At 39.9% G+C, this 15,316-nt stretch overlaps 1 protein-coding gene and 1 non-coding gene across 6 annotated transcripts in view; one reads left to right on the top strand and one right to left on the bottom strand.

Moving 5' to 3' along the window:
• The window catches only part of NPNT (nephronectin), an 81,827-nt gene that overhangs the window by 54,975 nt on the left and 11,536 nt on the right, over positions 1-15,316 (top strand). For all 5 annotated transcript variants that reach the window (XM_062199781.1, XM_062199778.1, XM_062199779.1 and 2 more), the window contains 2 exons: positions 13,119-13,205; positions 13,690-13,788. In XM_062199781.1, coding sequence (XP_062055765.1) covers positions 13,119-13,205; positions 13,690-13,788 — 186 coding nt within the window. The remainder of the gene's footprint in view (positions 1-13,118; positions 13,206-13,689; positions 13,789-15,316) is intronic.
• Positions 4,264-4,372, bottom strand: LOC133766108 (U6 spliceosomal RNA). The gene has a single exon (XR_009866662.1). It is a non-coding gene; the product is annotated as a U6 spliceosomal RNA (small nuclear RNA).

The following is a 15,316-nucleotide window of genomic DNA, read 5'->3' as shown; positions in this document are numbered from 1 at the left end:
GCATTTATCAAGATAAAATTGGGGAACTAGGTGATGCTTAAGAGCATTCGTCCCAAGAGTGTGTGATCAGATGTGCTCCGGGAAGGGGTTTCCTTGATCCTGTGCCAGGGCCTGCATGCCACAGATAGCACTGCCGCTGCAGACACTCCTACCAGCAGTCACATTCCACACCCTGCTCGTCTTCAGCGAAAGCTGCTGGTTGTGTGCATGTGTGAGAACACTCTGGACACTTCTTGCTGTCTTGTGGTTTCAGTATATATTTGAAAAAGGACAGGGTTCTATGTTCTTCATTCAGGACAAATAACTAGTGCCTATTCACTGTGAAAACAAGAAAGGAAACAAAATTATTTTAGTTTCACACCATTTCTTTAAAAAAAAATTTTTTTTAATTACTTATTTTTTTGAAAGGCGGCACTACAGAAAAAGGGAAAGGCAGAGACAGAATGAGAGAGACCTTTCATTCACTGGTTCACTCCCCTAAGGGGCCACCACAGCTGGGGCTGGGCCAGGCTGAAGTCAGGATACCAGAGCTCCATCTGGGTCTCCCACGTGAGTGTCAGGGCTCCAAGAATCTGGGCCATCTACTGCGCATTAGCCTGGGGCTGAATAGGAAGTGTAGCAGCCGGGACTCAGCCAGCGCCCATATGGGGTGCTGTCATTGCAGGCAGTGGCTTAATCTGCTGCACTACGACGCTGGCCCTCCTAGACCATTTTTCCAGTGAATATTTTCTTCACTTCTTAAACCATCCTTTTTCTACCCAGATCTGAAGACAGAATTTGGCTTGACCCACCTCATGAATTTGCAGGTGATATTAATTATGGCCACAATCTGCCCGTCTCCTACAAATAACCCCGTATCACTGTTCTGTTTTTCTTTACATTGAGAGATTTTTTTGAAAACATTTATTTTTAATTAGCAAATGGCAATTGCATCTAAATATGGGTACAATTTTTTTTAGAGGAAGAAGTTGTAAAGGAGAGCTTTTCTTTATATGTCTTGACCCCCGAGAAATGACTTAAAGGTATTCTAAAAGAAATTCAAGGAAGAAAACAAAACGACTTATAACAAGAATATATCTTTAGTTCAGACTGTCCCCAAACTCTAGACGTGTCTGTCAGCTGACTGCTTACCCTCTCCACTGGGAAGACGATGGATGTCTCCAAAACTTCCCAGCAGGCTCTGCCCTCGGTCTTTCCCATCCCAAGTCATAGTGCCTTTATCTCCTTTTCAAAGGCCAAATAGCATGGAGTCCTCATAACTTGCTCTTTTTATATTCACATCCATGCTGTAAGGAAGTCTTGTTAGCCTTATCTTCAGATTGTCTCTAAAATGTGATCCCTTCCCACCATCCTCCATGCTAACCTACCTCCTTTTCCCATTCTCCACCCTGGCCTAAGTCATCTCTTCCCGAAAGTTCAAGTCCAAAGTCCCTTAACCAGATGACTTGTGGAATATGGTGTTTTTCAGACTTTAGAACAGTGTTAATCATTCCAAGTTGATTGTCCCACAGTGAAATGCATTAATGTCAACAAAAAGGGAACTTATTATTTCAGAGATAATATATCCGAAACATGTGTTAGGGGATATTGAAGTGTTCCTGGAAAACTGAAATTAAGAGATAAGTTTATTTGGGGCAGATATTTAGCCTAGCAGTTAAGATGCTCATTAAGATACCTAGATCACATGTGGGACTGCCTGGGTTCAATTCCTGGCACCAGCTCCTGATTCTAGCCTCTTGCTAATGCAGACCCTGGAAGGCAATGGCGATGGCTCATGTACTTGGTTTGTGCACTTCACATGTCAGACCTGGATTAGATTCCTGACTCCTACCTCCAAACTTGGCCCAGCCTCGGATACTGAGGGCATTTGGGAATGAACTAGCGGATGGGAACATGCTACATGCTATCTTTCTCTGCCTCTCAAACAAATAAAATGTTTAAAAATTTATTTTGGCACAAAAGAATTTTGAAATCCATGCACCGGATTTTCATAATACCATTTTTTTCTGAAGACCCCTTGTATTTCATAACTCTTGAAACTACTTCAAATAATTTTTACTTGATGCTTTTGTTATTTAAAAGTTGACCTGCGTTAAGGCATACAACTTTCTTAGTGCAAGAAAGATTTAAGAAACAGTCCCTTAAAACATGCTTTCTGAAGGTACATTAGTACGATTTACACTGGAGATTTTTGTCCTTTTACTATTCTCACAAAGAAAGGGGTACAGGGGCCAGCACTGTGGCGTAGCAGGTAAAGCCGCTGCCCGCAGTGCTGGCATCCCATATGGGTGCTGGTTTGAGTCCCAGCTGCTCCACTTCTGATCCAGCTGTCTGCTATGGCCTGGGAAAATAAGAGGATGGCCCAAGTTCTTGGGCTCCTGCACCCATGTAGGAGACCCGGAAGAAGCTCCTGGCTCCTGGCTTCGGATTGGCACAGCTCCGGCCATTGAGGCCAATTGGGGAGTGAACCAGCAGATGGAAGACCTCTCTCTCTGTCTCTGTCTCTCCTTCTCTCTGTGTGTAACTCTGACTTTAAAATAAATAAAAATAAATCTTTTTTTTAAAAAAAGAAAGGGATACAACACAGTAAATAAAGTTACTTAAACTTTAAGTGGTTGGATATAATAGTTACAATCTTTTGACATTTGAATTTGAGGCCTAAATATTTTTTTCTAAATTGCCATTAAGTAAGTATTCAAATGCACTATTCTTAAGAGATCTATTTATTTATCTATTTTTAACTTTTATTTGTTTCTTTCCTTGAAAGGCAGAGAGACAAGAGGCAGACACACAGAGAGGTGTTCCTTTTGTTGGTTCACTCCCCAAATGCCCATCATACTCAGGGTTGGACCAGGCCAAAGCTGGAAGCCTAGCACCAGATCAGTCTCTCACGTGGGTGGCAAGGATCCAGTATTTGAGCCGTCACCTACTGCCTGTATGTGTGCACTAGCAGGAAGCCAAAATCGGAAACCTAGCTAAGATTCAAACCCAGGCACTCTGATAAGAGTTACAGATATCCCACATGTCAATGTCTTAGTCACTGCACCAAGTGCCTACTCCAAGGTCTCTTTTTAAATCATCCCAAATGATCCCCAGTATCTCTAAAAGTGATTAAATCCCTTCTAATAACTCTTTCTACTCTCGGGACATTCTTCCTTACATTTGGGCTAAGTTCATGAAACATGAAACTACCACGTATACTTTTAAATATTGTCAGATACTTAAGGTAATGAACAGAGTCCCCAGATCCTGTATTCCATGTACTCAAGGAATACTTTCAGGAAATGACTCAACTGTTTCTTCTTTGGGCTCAGCAATTTATGTTTTAGTATTCTTTTCTTAGAAATACTGTCTTTCAACCCACCTAGCAATTTTTGGCTGTGCCCTTTGAACATTCTTTGCTTTTCAAATCGGTCTCAAACAGTGGGATCAAAAGATACTTAATAGTCAGATCTGACCTGATACTGATCACAAGGGGAGTGTTTTTGTTTTGTTTGGTTCATGTTTTGTAATCTAAATCATTGGCCTCTGTCATGAAGTGTGTTATAGTGCAGATTTGTGGGCAGTTATTTAATCCCTAGGAATTTTCCTTCAAATGGTCACACAGTGCCTGGTACATAAAAGCACTCCAAGATATTTGTTGAATGGAGTGAAATGGAATTTTACACCGGGTGCAGTGTCTTTTCATTCTCTGTAAGTAATCCTTCATGTACGTAAACTAGCTAAATTTCACCTGTTGAATCTGATAGTTCTTCCCCAAATGACCATGGCCTTTCTTCTTATCCTGATGTAGCTGATGAAAGCCATTGAAAATACACATTCTCTAGAAAAGTCAAAGCCTAATATACTTACAAGTTTTAAGAATGATGTGGAGAAATAACAAAAGACCCATAAAGGGAATATAAAAATAGGGTGGAAGCATTTGGAGTTGAGAGTTTTTAATTACTCCTAAGGATAGAATACATTTGATCAGCAGACATGGTTTTGGTTCTCACCACCGTTATTTATGAGTTATGTGACTTTGGCCTAGCTACTACGCTTTCTACCTCAGTTTTCTCATCTGTAAAATGGAGAAAAACCTCCTAGCCTTCCTTTGTCACAGATTGGTTTCAAAGACAGGTAAAAGCATTTGTGAATTATTCCTAAGATAGGTGAAACACTACTTGCTATATTTATTTACTATAAATAACCCTAATGGAGAGGATCTCTAGAGTAAGTGTTAAGGAAACAATCTTTCATGTGTGATTTGAAATATTAAACATTTTTTATATGGAGCGCTTCACAAATTTGCACGTCTTCCTTGTGCAGGGGCCATTCTAATCTCTGTATCATTCCGATTTTAATTTTTGTGCTGCTGGAGACCTAAGAGCATATGTTTTTTAAAATATTTTTTTATTTATTTGAAAGTCAGAGTTACACAGAGATAGAAAGAGAGGCAGAGAGAGAGAGACAGAGAGGCAGAGAGAGGTCTTCCATCTGCTGCTTCACTCCCCAGTGGTCTTCAACGGCCAGAGCCAGGAACCAGGAGCTTTTTCTGGGTCTTCCCACAGAGGTGCAGGGGCCCAAGGACTTGGGTCATTTTCTACTGCTTTCCCAGGACACAGCAGAGAGCTGGATCAGAAGTGGAGCAGCTGAGTCTCGAACCGGCACCTATATGGAATGCCAGCACTGCAAGCGGTGGCTTTACCTGCTATGCCATAGTGCCAGCCCCTTTAAGAGCATATTTTAAAAATTATTTTAATTTGAGGAATTCTAATTATTTTAGATCATGTGACTGTAAATATAATCAAGTACATTTTCAGGGCTACTGCTATGGGCATTATCTGAGCAGCATTAAAGTCCCCTAATACAGCATGGGATTATTATTCTTTCATGAATGGGACAGACTAAGTGTTTCACAGAGTGTGTTTCAGGGACATTCATTCTCTGTCCTATTATTGCAACTGTATGCCGAAAAATGTTCTGAGGTCAAATGTATTTGAGAAATCCTAGGTTTAGCTGTGTTAAGTAGTTTTGTTAACTGTAAGACTTCTTAATACTTTAATGTGCTAAGGGTCATTATAAATCTCTAGGAGAGGCATATACGAGCGATGTGCAATGTTTCCCGAGTGGATTTAACCATGGGATTATTTAACTCTTGGGATTAGAGTTCAGTGCAGCTGATTTCAGGCCAGGCTGTGCTGAACTAAAGAGCCTGGAAATCACCCTTCACAAAACCCTGTTGCCCTCACTAATTAGCTCTCATTGCATGTTTTTTTGAGACTAATGGGTTGATCTTGTATTCCAAAATAGCCTAGTGAGATGGATGGGGGTTGGGTGGGCCGAAGGGTACTGGGCAGACTGAGAGCCAGAAAAGCAGACTTAAGCAGCAGGATGCCGCGTGGGCACCAGAGTTGTGCTGCAGGGAATTTCTACAAAGTTGGAGACCAAGAACCAAAGACGATAAGCTGGTGTCAGAGATGGTTAGAGTTATTTCAGGGCAGAGAAAATAAGAAAAAAAAACTATGCAGAAGCTCATGACAAGAGTCTCGGGTGATTACTGACGCCATAAATAAGAGTGTCAATTGTTAAATCAACAACGGGAGTCACTGTGCACTTACTCCCCATGAAGGATCTCTGTCCTTGATGTGTTGTACTATGAGAATTAACAGTAAAAATAGTCTTCAAACAGTACTTTATACTTTGTGTATCTGTGTGGGTGCAAACTGTTGAAATCTTTAGTATATACTAAGTTGATATTTGGTATATAAAGATAGTTAAAAATTAATCTTAATGAAGAATCGGATGGGAGAGGGAGTAGGAGATGGGATGGTTTGAGAGTGGGAGGGTGGTTATGGGGGGAGGGGAAAATCTGCTATAATCCAAAAGTTGTACTTTCAAAATTTATATTTATTAAATAAAAGTTTTCTAAAAAAAAAAAAACTTACATAGAAGCCAAAGTAATGGGAGTTTGGGGGAAATATATTCTGGTTTAGCAATATAATAAATGAAATATTATTCAACTATTAACAATGGTGTGTTCTGAAAAATATTTAATAACTTGGGAAAATAGACATGCATAAAAATCCTAAATGAAAAAGTCATAGAACTATGTATACCATTTGACAACAAACATATACAAAATACACATCTGCATAAGTATGTATGTATATAAAAAGACTGAAATAGTAACCATGGATATGTTATCCAGTTTATGATATTTTGGGTAGGTTTAATTATTAGTTATTTAATTTTAGTTATTTAATTTTGTTATCCTCAAGTAGTAATTTTTAAACTTTTTCTCCCCATTGTTACAGCAAGCAGTAATTTGTTATAACAATGTTTCCTTAGAGCAGGCAGTGACAATGGAATCCCATGCTCTCTAATAATGGAAAAGTGAGTTGTGTGTTTTGAAGAGGTGCCCTGGGGAATTTTGATCCTTAATTTTATTAATTTAAATTTTTTAAAATTTTTTTGACACAGAGAGAAAAAGAGATGGGTGGGTGAGGAGAGAAAGAGGAAGAGAGAGAAATCTTCCTTCCATCCACTGGTTCACTCCCCAAATGGCCCCAACATCTAGGTCTGGGCCAGGCAGAAGTCAAGAGCCCAGAACTCCAGCAGGGTCTTCCAAGTACTTGGGCTGTCTTTCACTGCCTTCCCAGTCACATTAGCAGAGAACTGGACAGGAAGCAGAGCAGCTAGACCCCCAACCAGCTGTCTAATATGGAATGCCAGTGTTGAAAGTGGTGGCTAATCTGCTGCACCACAATGTCTGTCCCTTAGTCATTTTAATTTTATCTTGACATACTGGTTTTTCAAAATTCAGTAAAAGTTTTAATGACTTTTATTTTTACCCTTTCAAAATTTTCTTTGCAATTGAGTATGTCAGATATGTCCAGTTTTAGCTAGGAAATTCTTATTACCACAAGGAGTATAGTATCACTTGTACTAGCTAGCAATTATTTTTCCCCTCCAAAGTCTTTTCAGAAGCCTGTTTGAATCAGAATGACCTAGGATGCTTATTTAAGATGTAGAATCCTAATCCCTACAACATGTTTACTAAATCAGACTCTAGGAGAGTAGTTCTTGGTCTTTAATGAGTATACACATCACACAAGAATGTGGTTAAAACCAAGATGCTGATTTGGTGGGCCCGAGGTAGGACCTAAGATTCTATGCTTGTAACAAGCTCACGAGTAAAGCTACTGATCCGTGGACCGCTCTTTGGGAGCATGGCTGTCTTTACCACGATGGCAGCTAAACCCAGCAGAAGCATGCAGTGAATGGAGACAGGTTTGGCCAGATGTAGGATGCTGAAAATAGAGCACTTGTGTCTGGGCATCTGTCCACCTAGGTCATATAAAATAAACAGGAAAGGTGTTGTAGCAGCAAGATTATAGAATATAATGTGATTAGCATGTATCAGGTGCTCCTATGAGTGCCCATACCCCAGGAGGAACCTCATCGCTGCTCTGTTGCTGTACAGCGAAAGGCTATGTTGCAATTCCAGAGCACCAAGTAAGAAGCAGCAGCTTATTTATTTTCACTGATCGCTGCTTTGCTGCATTTTGTCCTGAGTTTCTTTCCCTCGTTCCCCTTTTACACATTTTACAGATTCTGTGGCTAGTTCCAACTTGCTCTTAGTCATGGAAATAGGATGGTCTCTTTTTCTCATTCTGTGTGATGATGAGTAAAAAATTGTTTCTGCTGAGGGGTGAAAAGGTCTTCAAACTAGTTTGCTCTCCAGTAAACAGTAAGGCCTACAGAGACCCAGAGAGATGTCTGATACCTCCCCGAAGATTAAATTTTTGCTCATGTTTTCAAGGAGTGAGTTGTAGCTGCTTATGGGTCAGAATTCAGTACAATGAATTCTGAAAGTTTTCAAAATTTTTGATTTATATTTTAATTGGATCCCATACTGGCTGCTAAAGAAAAAACAGTCTTCTCTGGAAAGTATAAATTGAGTTCTTGTTGAATGTGACCCAAATCAAAAGTCAGATTTTTTAAGTTACATGCACATTTTTTCCAGAGAGTTAAAATTAAAAGTATTATGATTTGGAGCATGATATTAACTCTTTCTATTCCTTTGTTTCCTCTTCTGTAAGTCAGAGATAATGGTAGTATCTACTTCATTGGACTGTTGTGAGAATTAGGGTGCATATAAGACTCTTAACCATAGTGGTTGGCACAAAATAAGAATGTAATAATTATTAGCTGTTACTAGTGCTGCTGCTGCTGCTGTTGAATTAACTTATACAGTAATAATAGAATTTCCTACTCAATTCATAAAAAGGTAGCCCAATGTTATGTTCTAGTTCTGAGTTTATATTTTTCAGATGCTTTTTATTATGGTTTATTACAATTTTAACATTATTTTTCGCTACATAGATCCCTTTGAAGTGAGTTGATTTGCCAGTGTGAGCCATTATGTGAGCAGAGAAAATGAAAACAGGAACTTACTACTTTATATATGAGTCTCCCTTGCATGTTACCATATAATTGGAATATTAGATTTTACTTAGGTGTTTATAGTACCAAGTTAAACCATTGTGATGTTAAAATAGCGACATCACCTCAATCTCTTTAATGTGAAAATGACAGTAGCCTTTTTAAAGGTGAGTCTGTGAAGATGGGGAACTCGCATGACAGATCAGATGAATAATATTAGAAATACAGCTTTTTTCTTCCTTTAAATAGATTCTTTGGGCCTGAGCATGTTGACATCTGTTCCCTACAGGAGGTACTCTAGAAGGTGTCTGTGATCCTTACAGTCTTGTTAGAACAGAAGCACCATTCAGAGATTCTCTTCCCCTGGGTTTCTCCAGAGAGTTGTTCTGCAGCTTCGTTAAAGCTGCATACAACAGAAAGGAGAGGTAGGTGGGTCGCAGAACTGAGGAGCCATGTCTGTATTCTGCCTTTCACCAGATAGAATTTTTCCAGTTCTGCTCTGGACTATCAGCCCAGAGGGGGCTTTTGAACATTGTAAATTCTTCCCATGAGATTAGAGCTTTGGCAAAGTCTTATTTCTATGGAGCACAGAAACCCTTTTCTTCTCACCAGTCATCGGTAGGTGGTTAAGAATTTTCAAGAATAAGAGTAAAGAAATTGCAGAAATTTATTTTCAGGCCTTTTACTTCTTTTTGGTCAATTAAAGCTAAAATCCATATATCCTGCCTCTGGAGGGAGAGGAAGGGAGCAAGTACTTCCTATAATCTTTGTCATCCATTCCCACCCTCAAACCTGTACTCTCTAAAAATTTCTGTCTTCTACCAGAATGAACCTTCAGAATATTAGGAGAGTTACTGTGTTCCATTCTCTTCAACAAACTAGACCCCCAAGCATAGGAAGAATGTGAAACAGTGTTATATTTAATCTCTTAGTCCAGCAAGAAAGGCCAGAACTGGCCTGGGCAATGTCATGAGAACAGACTTAGAACAGAGACAGAATCTGCAAACCTATCTTGAGCAAATAATGCTTCTATTTTGCTACAGTTACTCTTTGCAAGAAGTGGGCAGTGGGAGGTATGTATGATAATATTTACATTGACTTCTCAAAGTTCTCTTTAATCAAAATACAAATAACAGTCATACAGTTCCTCTATAATATATGCTCTCACAGAACTTTCTTCAGATGTTTTAGGTAAGCTTTTTCATAATTAAATTTGTTTCTTTTTATAAACAATCTTAAAAAATATTGAATTACAAAAGATAAAATGAATCAACAAGTAAAAAAAAATCACTTTAATTTTCAGTGCTTAGCCCACCACTACCAGCATTTTGGTATACTGATTTTCACTCTTTTTTCATGTATTTCACTCTTATTTTTAAAGATTTATTTATTTATTTGAAAGGTAGAGTTACAGAGAGAGAGAGAAAGAGAGACAGAGATCCTCCATCTGCTGGTTTGCTCTCCAAAATGACTGTAACAACTAGGGCAGGGCCATGTGTAAGCCAGGAGCCTGGAATTCCATCCAACTCTCCCATGTGGGTGCAGGGGCCCAAGCACTTGGGCCATCTTCCACTGCTTTCCCAGGTGTCTTAGCAGGGAGCTGGATCAGCAGTGGAGCAACTGGGACATACACTGAAATCTCATGCTGTCATTGCCATCGTTTGCTTGACCCCGGCCACAGCGGCAGCCAGCCCAGTCACTCTTTCTCTTGTCCCTTTTGTTTCTCTTGAGATGATAAGCTGATACTACTTGAGTGATTTTTTTCCACGACTTACTTCATGTTTTCACATACACTGAAATACTCCAGGGAGTGGGTAGTGTACCTTCTCTTGACGCTTCAGTAGGATGCTCTTAACTCATAGTGGTATGTGTGAGGAAGGAGAATTCGTGAAGTAGTTGTGAAATGTCAGAGCAGAGCCCCAGCACTGTGAGACCCCACAGCTGCTGAGTGTTTCGGTCGCTGCATTCCCTGGGACATTTCCCAGCGCAGTGCATGAAGGTGTGCAGGATCACCCGAAGCTAAGCGCAATCGTTCCTGAAGCCAAGTGCCTCAAATACTGATGAACAGCTGATGCTTTGCAGGTGGTTAGGTGACTAATTCTTTGGGTTGCTCTTTTATAAATGTATGATCTCATCTCTTCCTTTCTCTTAAACCTCATCTCAGGCTGCTTTCTCCATTTCTAAGTGTCTTCTAGCCACCACCAATTTCTTCCTCTAAATATTCCAACTCCGTTCTTTGTAACTGCGGCCCACAGCCCTTCCCCCTACTCTAACTCCAGGCTTTCTGCTTGGAAAATTCCACATTCTTCCCCTTTCAGCTTATTTTATTTGTTTGTCTTTTTATTTATTGTCTCTTTTAAATTTGAAAGAGAGACAGAGAGATCTTCCTCCTCCTGGTTTACCCACTAAATGCCTGCAGCAGCTGGGGTTAGGCCCGGCCAAAGCCAGGAGCCTAGAACTCAAGCCAGGTCTCCCATGTGGTGGCAAGAATCCAAGTACCTGAGCCCTGCCACCTCCCAGGGTGTGCATTAACAGGAAGCCAGGATTCAGAGCAGAGTGAGGACTCTGATGTAAGCTGCAGGTGTCCTGACCCCTGCGTGCCACCTGCCTGCCCTGCCTCTCAGTGTAAGTGTTGCTTCCCCAGAGAAAACCTCCTTGACTGCACTTTAGAAAAGCAGGCCCCTGGAGCCAGGAAACTGCACGATCCACCCTCATCTCCCTGACTCAATTTGCCAATTGACAGTCTTTCATTGGGTGACAACGAGGAGCTTAAAAAACTGTCATTCCTTCCCTGTAATACGGTCCTGCAAAAGTTGAGATACCCCACTTCACAGACAATTTGGGTTACCACAAGAGAAGGGAACAAAAGCGGAATTGTTGAGTAGAGTGTTTATAGCTCTGTGTCATGGGAATTGGCGCATGCTTGCCTACAGTTTTGTCATATTTCCAGTAACCAGCAGAGCAGCCCCTTCTCAGGCCTCCAGAGGAAGGGGAAGATGTAACTGGATGATGTTGCTGATCAGGTTGAGTCCCACGTGTCGTCTGTCATCTGTCGCAGCTTCTTCCATCCCTGTCCTGCGGGTTATGTGTTGTGAGAAGGGAGGGGGCTTCACGGCTTGATTCTTTGAAATAAAAAGAAAACAAATCAGTAGCGGTAAGCTAGAAACAGTTAGTACAAATATTATTAGATTGTGACTTAATTTAAAAATTTTGCTAAAAATAACAGGAGCCATCACTGAAAAGTGTACCCTCTTGAATGATGTGTGTTCCGTGGTATTCTACATGTTTCACTCCCTGCCTTATATAAATAGAACTAATTAATGGAAGTTCTGGCAAAGAGAAGGGAGTATTCCTTGGCCTTTGGCCAACAATTCCTCTTACCACCGCCACCATTCCAACACATTCCAACCCAGTTACTGTTCATGATGGCTTCTGGCATTTTTCCTTCTAGGCCCTTTTCAAAATTTAGAATTACCAGGCTCATTTATCTCCATGTTTAGTGTCTGCTTCTCTCACTAGAATTAGAACTGGGGCCATGTTGGTCTGGTTCACCCCACTCACCCTGTCTCCACGGTGCCTATTACAGTGCCCTGCATTTGGTTGGTAGATAGGCATTGAATGAAGAAATAGATGATTTAAATGCATCAGTTATTTTTGAAATGGGCTTTTAAGCTCTGTCCCAGTTGTGTCATTTGAAGAAAAGTGTTGACAGAATGCATGGGTTCCTGAGGGGATCTTTGCATTCACTCAGTAAACACTTCTTGAGTGCCTGTCACCGGGTCAAGCCCTGGAAATGCCACATGGATAAGATGTGACCGATGCCCCCTAGGAGCTGAGGGACTGGCACATGTGTGTGTGTGGATAACCACACTTCTTTATGAAAGCATGCAACAGAGGCGTGTAAACACGAGCTGTCGGAGCACAAAGGAAGGAAAGGAGCCACCTGGAGCATGAGGATTGTCACGGAGGCAGTGGCATTTATGCTGGGCCTTGAAGATGGGATGTTTGGCAGGTTAATTAGCAGGCAAGAGAGCACTGGGCTTGGAGTCATGAGAATGAATATCCTGTTTGGACAGGGTTGTGTATCTTGGTGGGAGGATTGCAGATGTTGCACCAACAAGTTTGGATTTAGTTTTAGAGGAGCCAGGGCACCTACTTAAATGAAGGATGCATGGTAAGAAATATCTATTAGAATGCAACAGTAGACAGGGCTCATTGGAGGGGAATAGATGCTGTGGTTCCAAAACCAAACCATACTCTACAGTTGCAGGCCTGCGTTGGTAGTTGCAACAGCCTTAAAGTAAATACCAATGCACCTTCCATGGAGGTAGATTTTAGACTTGCGTAGAGATGAACATTTTGGTAGAACTTGAAAGTTCTTTTAAAGTGTATTCTACAGATGAAGACTTTTACAGTATGTTTATGTTGAATTTTAGAAACTTTTGAAAATTATTTTTTGAATCACACTGGGATCAATGTTACAATATAAATCGCTGCAGAACAACATGGATTTTCATGTGAGATGTAGTTAGGGATTTTGGGTTGTTTCAGAGGAGTGAAACGCCTCAGTTTTTCCCTTGCCCACTTCCTTAAAATAAATCTCTTTCTATGTGTATTAAAAAAAGAGAAAAAAAAGTAATGCCTCAATACCTCATAAACAAACCAATACATTAAAATTCTTTCTCTTCCAGTTCCACGGCAGCCTTCAAATGATCTCTTTGAAATATTTGAAATAGAAAGAGGAATCAGTGCAGACGACGAAGCCAAGGACGATCCAGGTAGACACTTGCGCTCCTAGTACTGTTAAAATGTCTTCATTTATTTTCCTCCATTTCCTGAAAATGACTTTTAAATTGTACATCGTTTGGTATCATTTGGGAAAATGCTGCATCTTTTTTGATAACTCAGTTTCCACTGAAGTTAAAGCAGTTGAGCAGAAGTAATTATGAATCATCATTTTCTTTTTAAAAAGGTATTAAAATAGTATTTATATTGTGAGAAGGAAATCGTATTTTACAAGTGACAGTGTAACAGGGTCATCATTTGGCAACACCTCTGTGTTCTATTTTTACAGCTGATTGTACAGGCACAATTATGCTGAGAAAGTATTCATGTGACTTCCTTTTGATCTCATGGAAAGAAGTTTTGGTGGGATAGTTAAGTGTGGACAGGAGAGAACACTGGTGCAGATGCTCCGAGTTTACAGATCTGTTTTTGTTCATTGACTGTGATCTATTCCTCTTTCTGGTCATTTCTTTGTAGGTGTTCTGATACACACTTGTAATTTTGACCATGGACTCTGTGGATGGATCAGGGAAAAAGAAAATGACTTGCACTGGGAACCCATCAGGGACCCTGCAGGTAAAGCCATTGTCATCTGACTCTTTCTGGTACACAGTCCAGTTCAGTCCTCCTGAGGAGCAAGTGCTACGAATCAAGTGTACTATAGGGTGTCTCTGTGCTCACTTAATGAAGAAGGTCAGAATAAAAAAACATGCCTAGCATTTTTATTTCTTTTTTTTTTTTTTTTTTTGGAAGTGAGTCAAATTTGTTAGGTCTCAACTAGTATTATATTATGGGAGACAAGTACTTAATTAAAAGGCCAGCTAATTTCTCTCAAAACTTTGGTAAATTAAACATTTAAACTCATTCTGGTATAGACTTCTCAAGTTATTCCCAGGAATGAAGGAAATGACATGTAGTTATATCAACCATGCTAGTGGTCCCTGTGGAAGGTTCTATAAAGTTGTGATTATCAGTCTGACAAAAAAATGCACTGTAAATTGGATACTGGCAAAAATAGCCATGTTACCAGCACTTATTTAACTAGAGGATACTAGAAAGGTGGATTTGGACATAGTCCCCTGGGATGATTTTTAAATTAGACAGTCCCTCTTAATCTCAAGTTTCAGGACTTGCAAGTTGTTTTGTCCTCGAGTTTCAGGAAGCGAAGCTACACATTGTTGTTGTTTTCTTCCCCTTGGCCAACTGAATGCAACAGTGAGGAGTTTGATTTATCTTTCTCCTTTTTTTGTACTCTTGATATTAGATTGTAAGAATAAAAGATAGAAGATGTGAAGAAAAGGTGTGTTATTTCATTTATTTTAAAAGCTTATTTCTTAATTACTGTGCCTTGGGTATAGATAAAACACAGAACATAAAAGTTAACTTGAAAAAGGAGTGTTTTTCAAACTTTAGTGTGCACACAGATCAGTTAGGGTCTTGTCCCATGCAGATTCTGTGTGTTTCTAACAGGATCCCTGGAGATACTTACGGTGCTGGTCCTCAGTGTACATTTTGAGTAGCAAGTTATTAAAAAATGTGTCTAAAACGTATTCATGAGCTCTTCTAAGAATGCAATATAACATTTAAAAATAAACATTTTAGGTAAACTTTAAAAATATGAGTATTCAATAAACTAACATTTCTTTGAGTTTTTAGATTTCTTTTAGTTTGAAGGGAAAATATCACTTAACACACTAGACAAAGTATGTTGGCTCTCATTCTTAAATACTCTCCTATTTAAGGTTACCTCTGAACAGGACAATGCTATTTTTGTCACAACTGTATGTGAATAAGAGAGAAAAACAACACAAATTTAGTAAATGCTGTAGTCCTAACTTATTCATCATCTCATTAATTTATTGAATCCTTTGTCCATCCTGTGAGTGGTTAATATTCTTTATTTCACAGAGGAATTATGGGTGCCCAGAGATGTTCATGCCCCAGAGCTAGATAGAGGTAGAATTTCTGACTTTATGTCCAGGTCTCTGTACCACCCAGGCAGCTTCCTCGGCAGTTTGATCCCCAGGACATCTGCAGCGTTGTTCTGAATTTGTCACTGTCCCACAGTCCGGCCTCAGCTATGTGGCAGTGTGCAGCAGATCCC

This window comes from Lepus europaeus, chromosome 8 (assembly GCF_033115175.1).
Source record: "Lepus europaeus isolate LE1 chromosome 8, mLepTim1.pri, whole genome shotgun sequence".
Classification (NCBI taxonomy): domain Eukaryota; kingdom Metazoa; phylum Chordata; class Mammalia; order Lagomorpha; family Leporidae; genus Lepus; species Lepus europaeus.
Note: the sequence above shows the minus strand (reverse complement) of the source record. Positions and strands in the feature narration are given on the sequence as shown.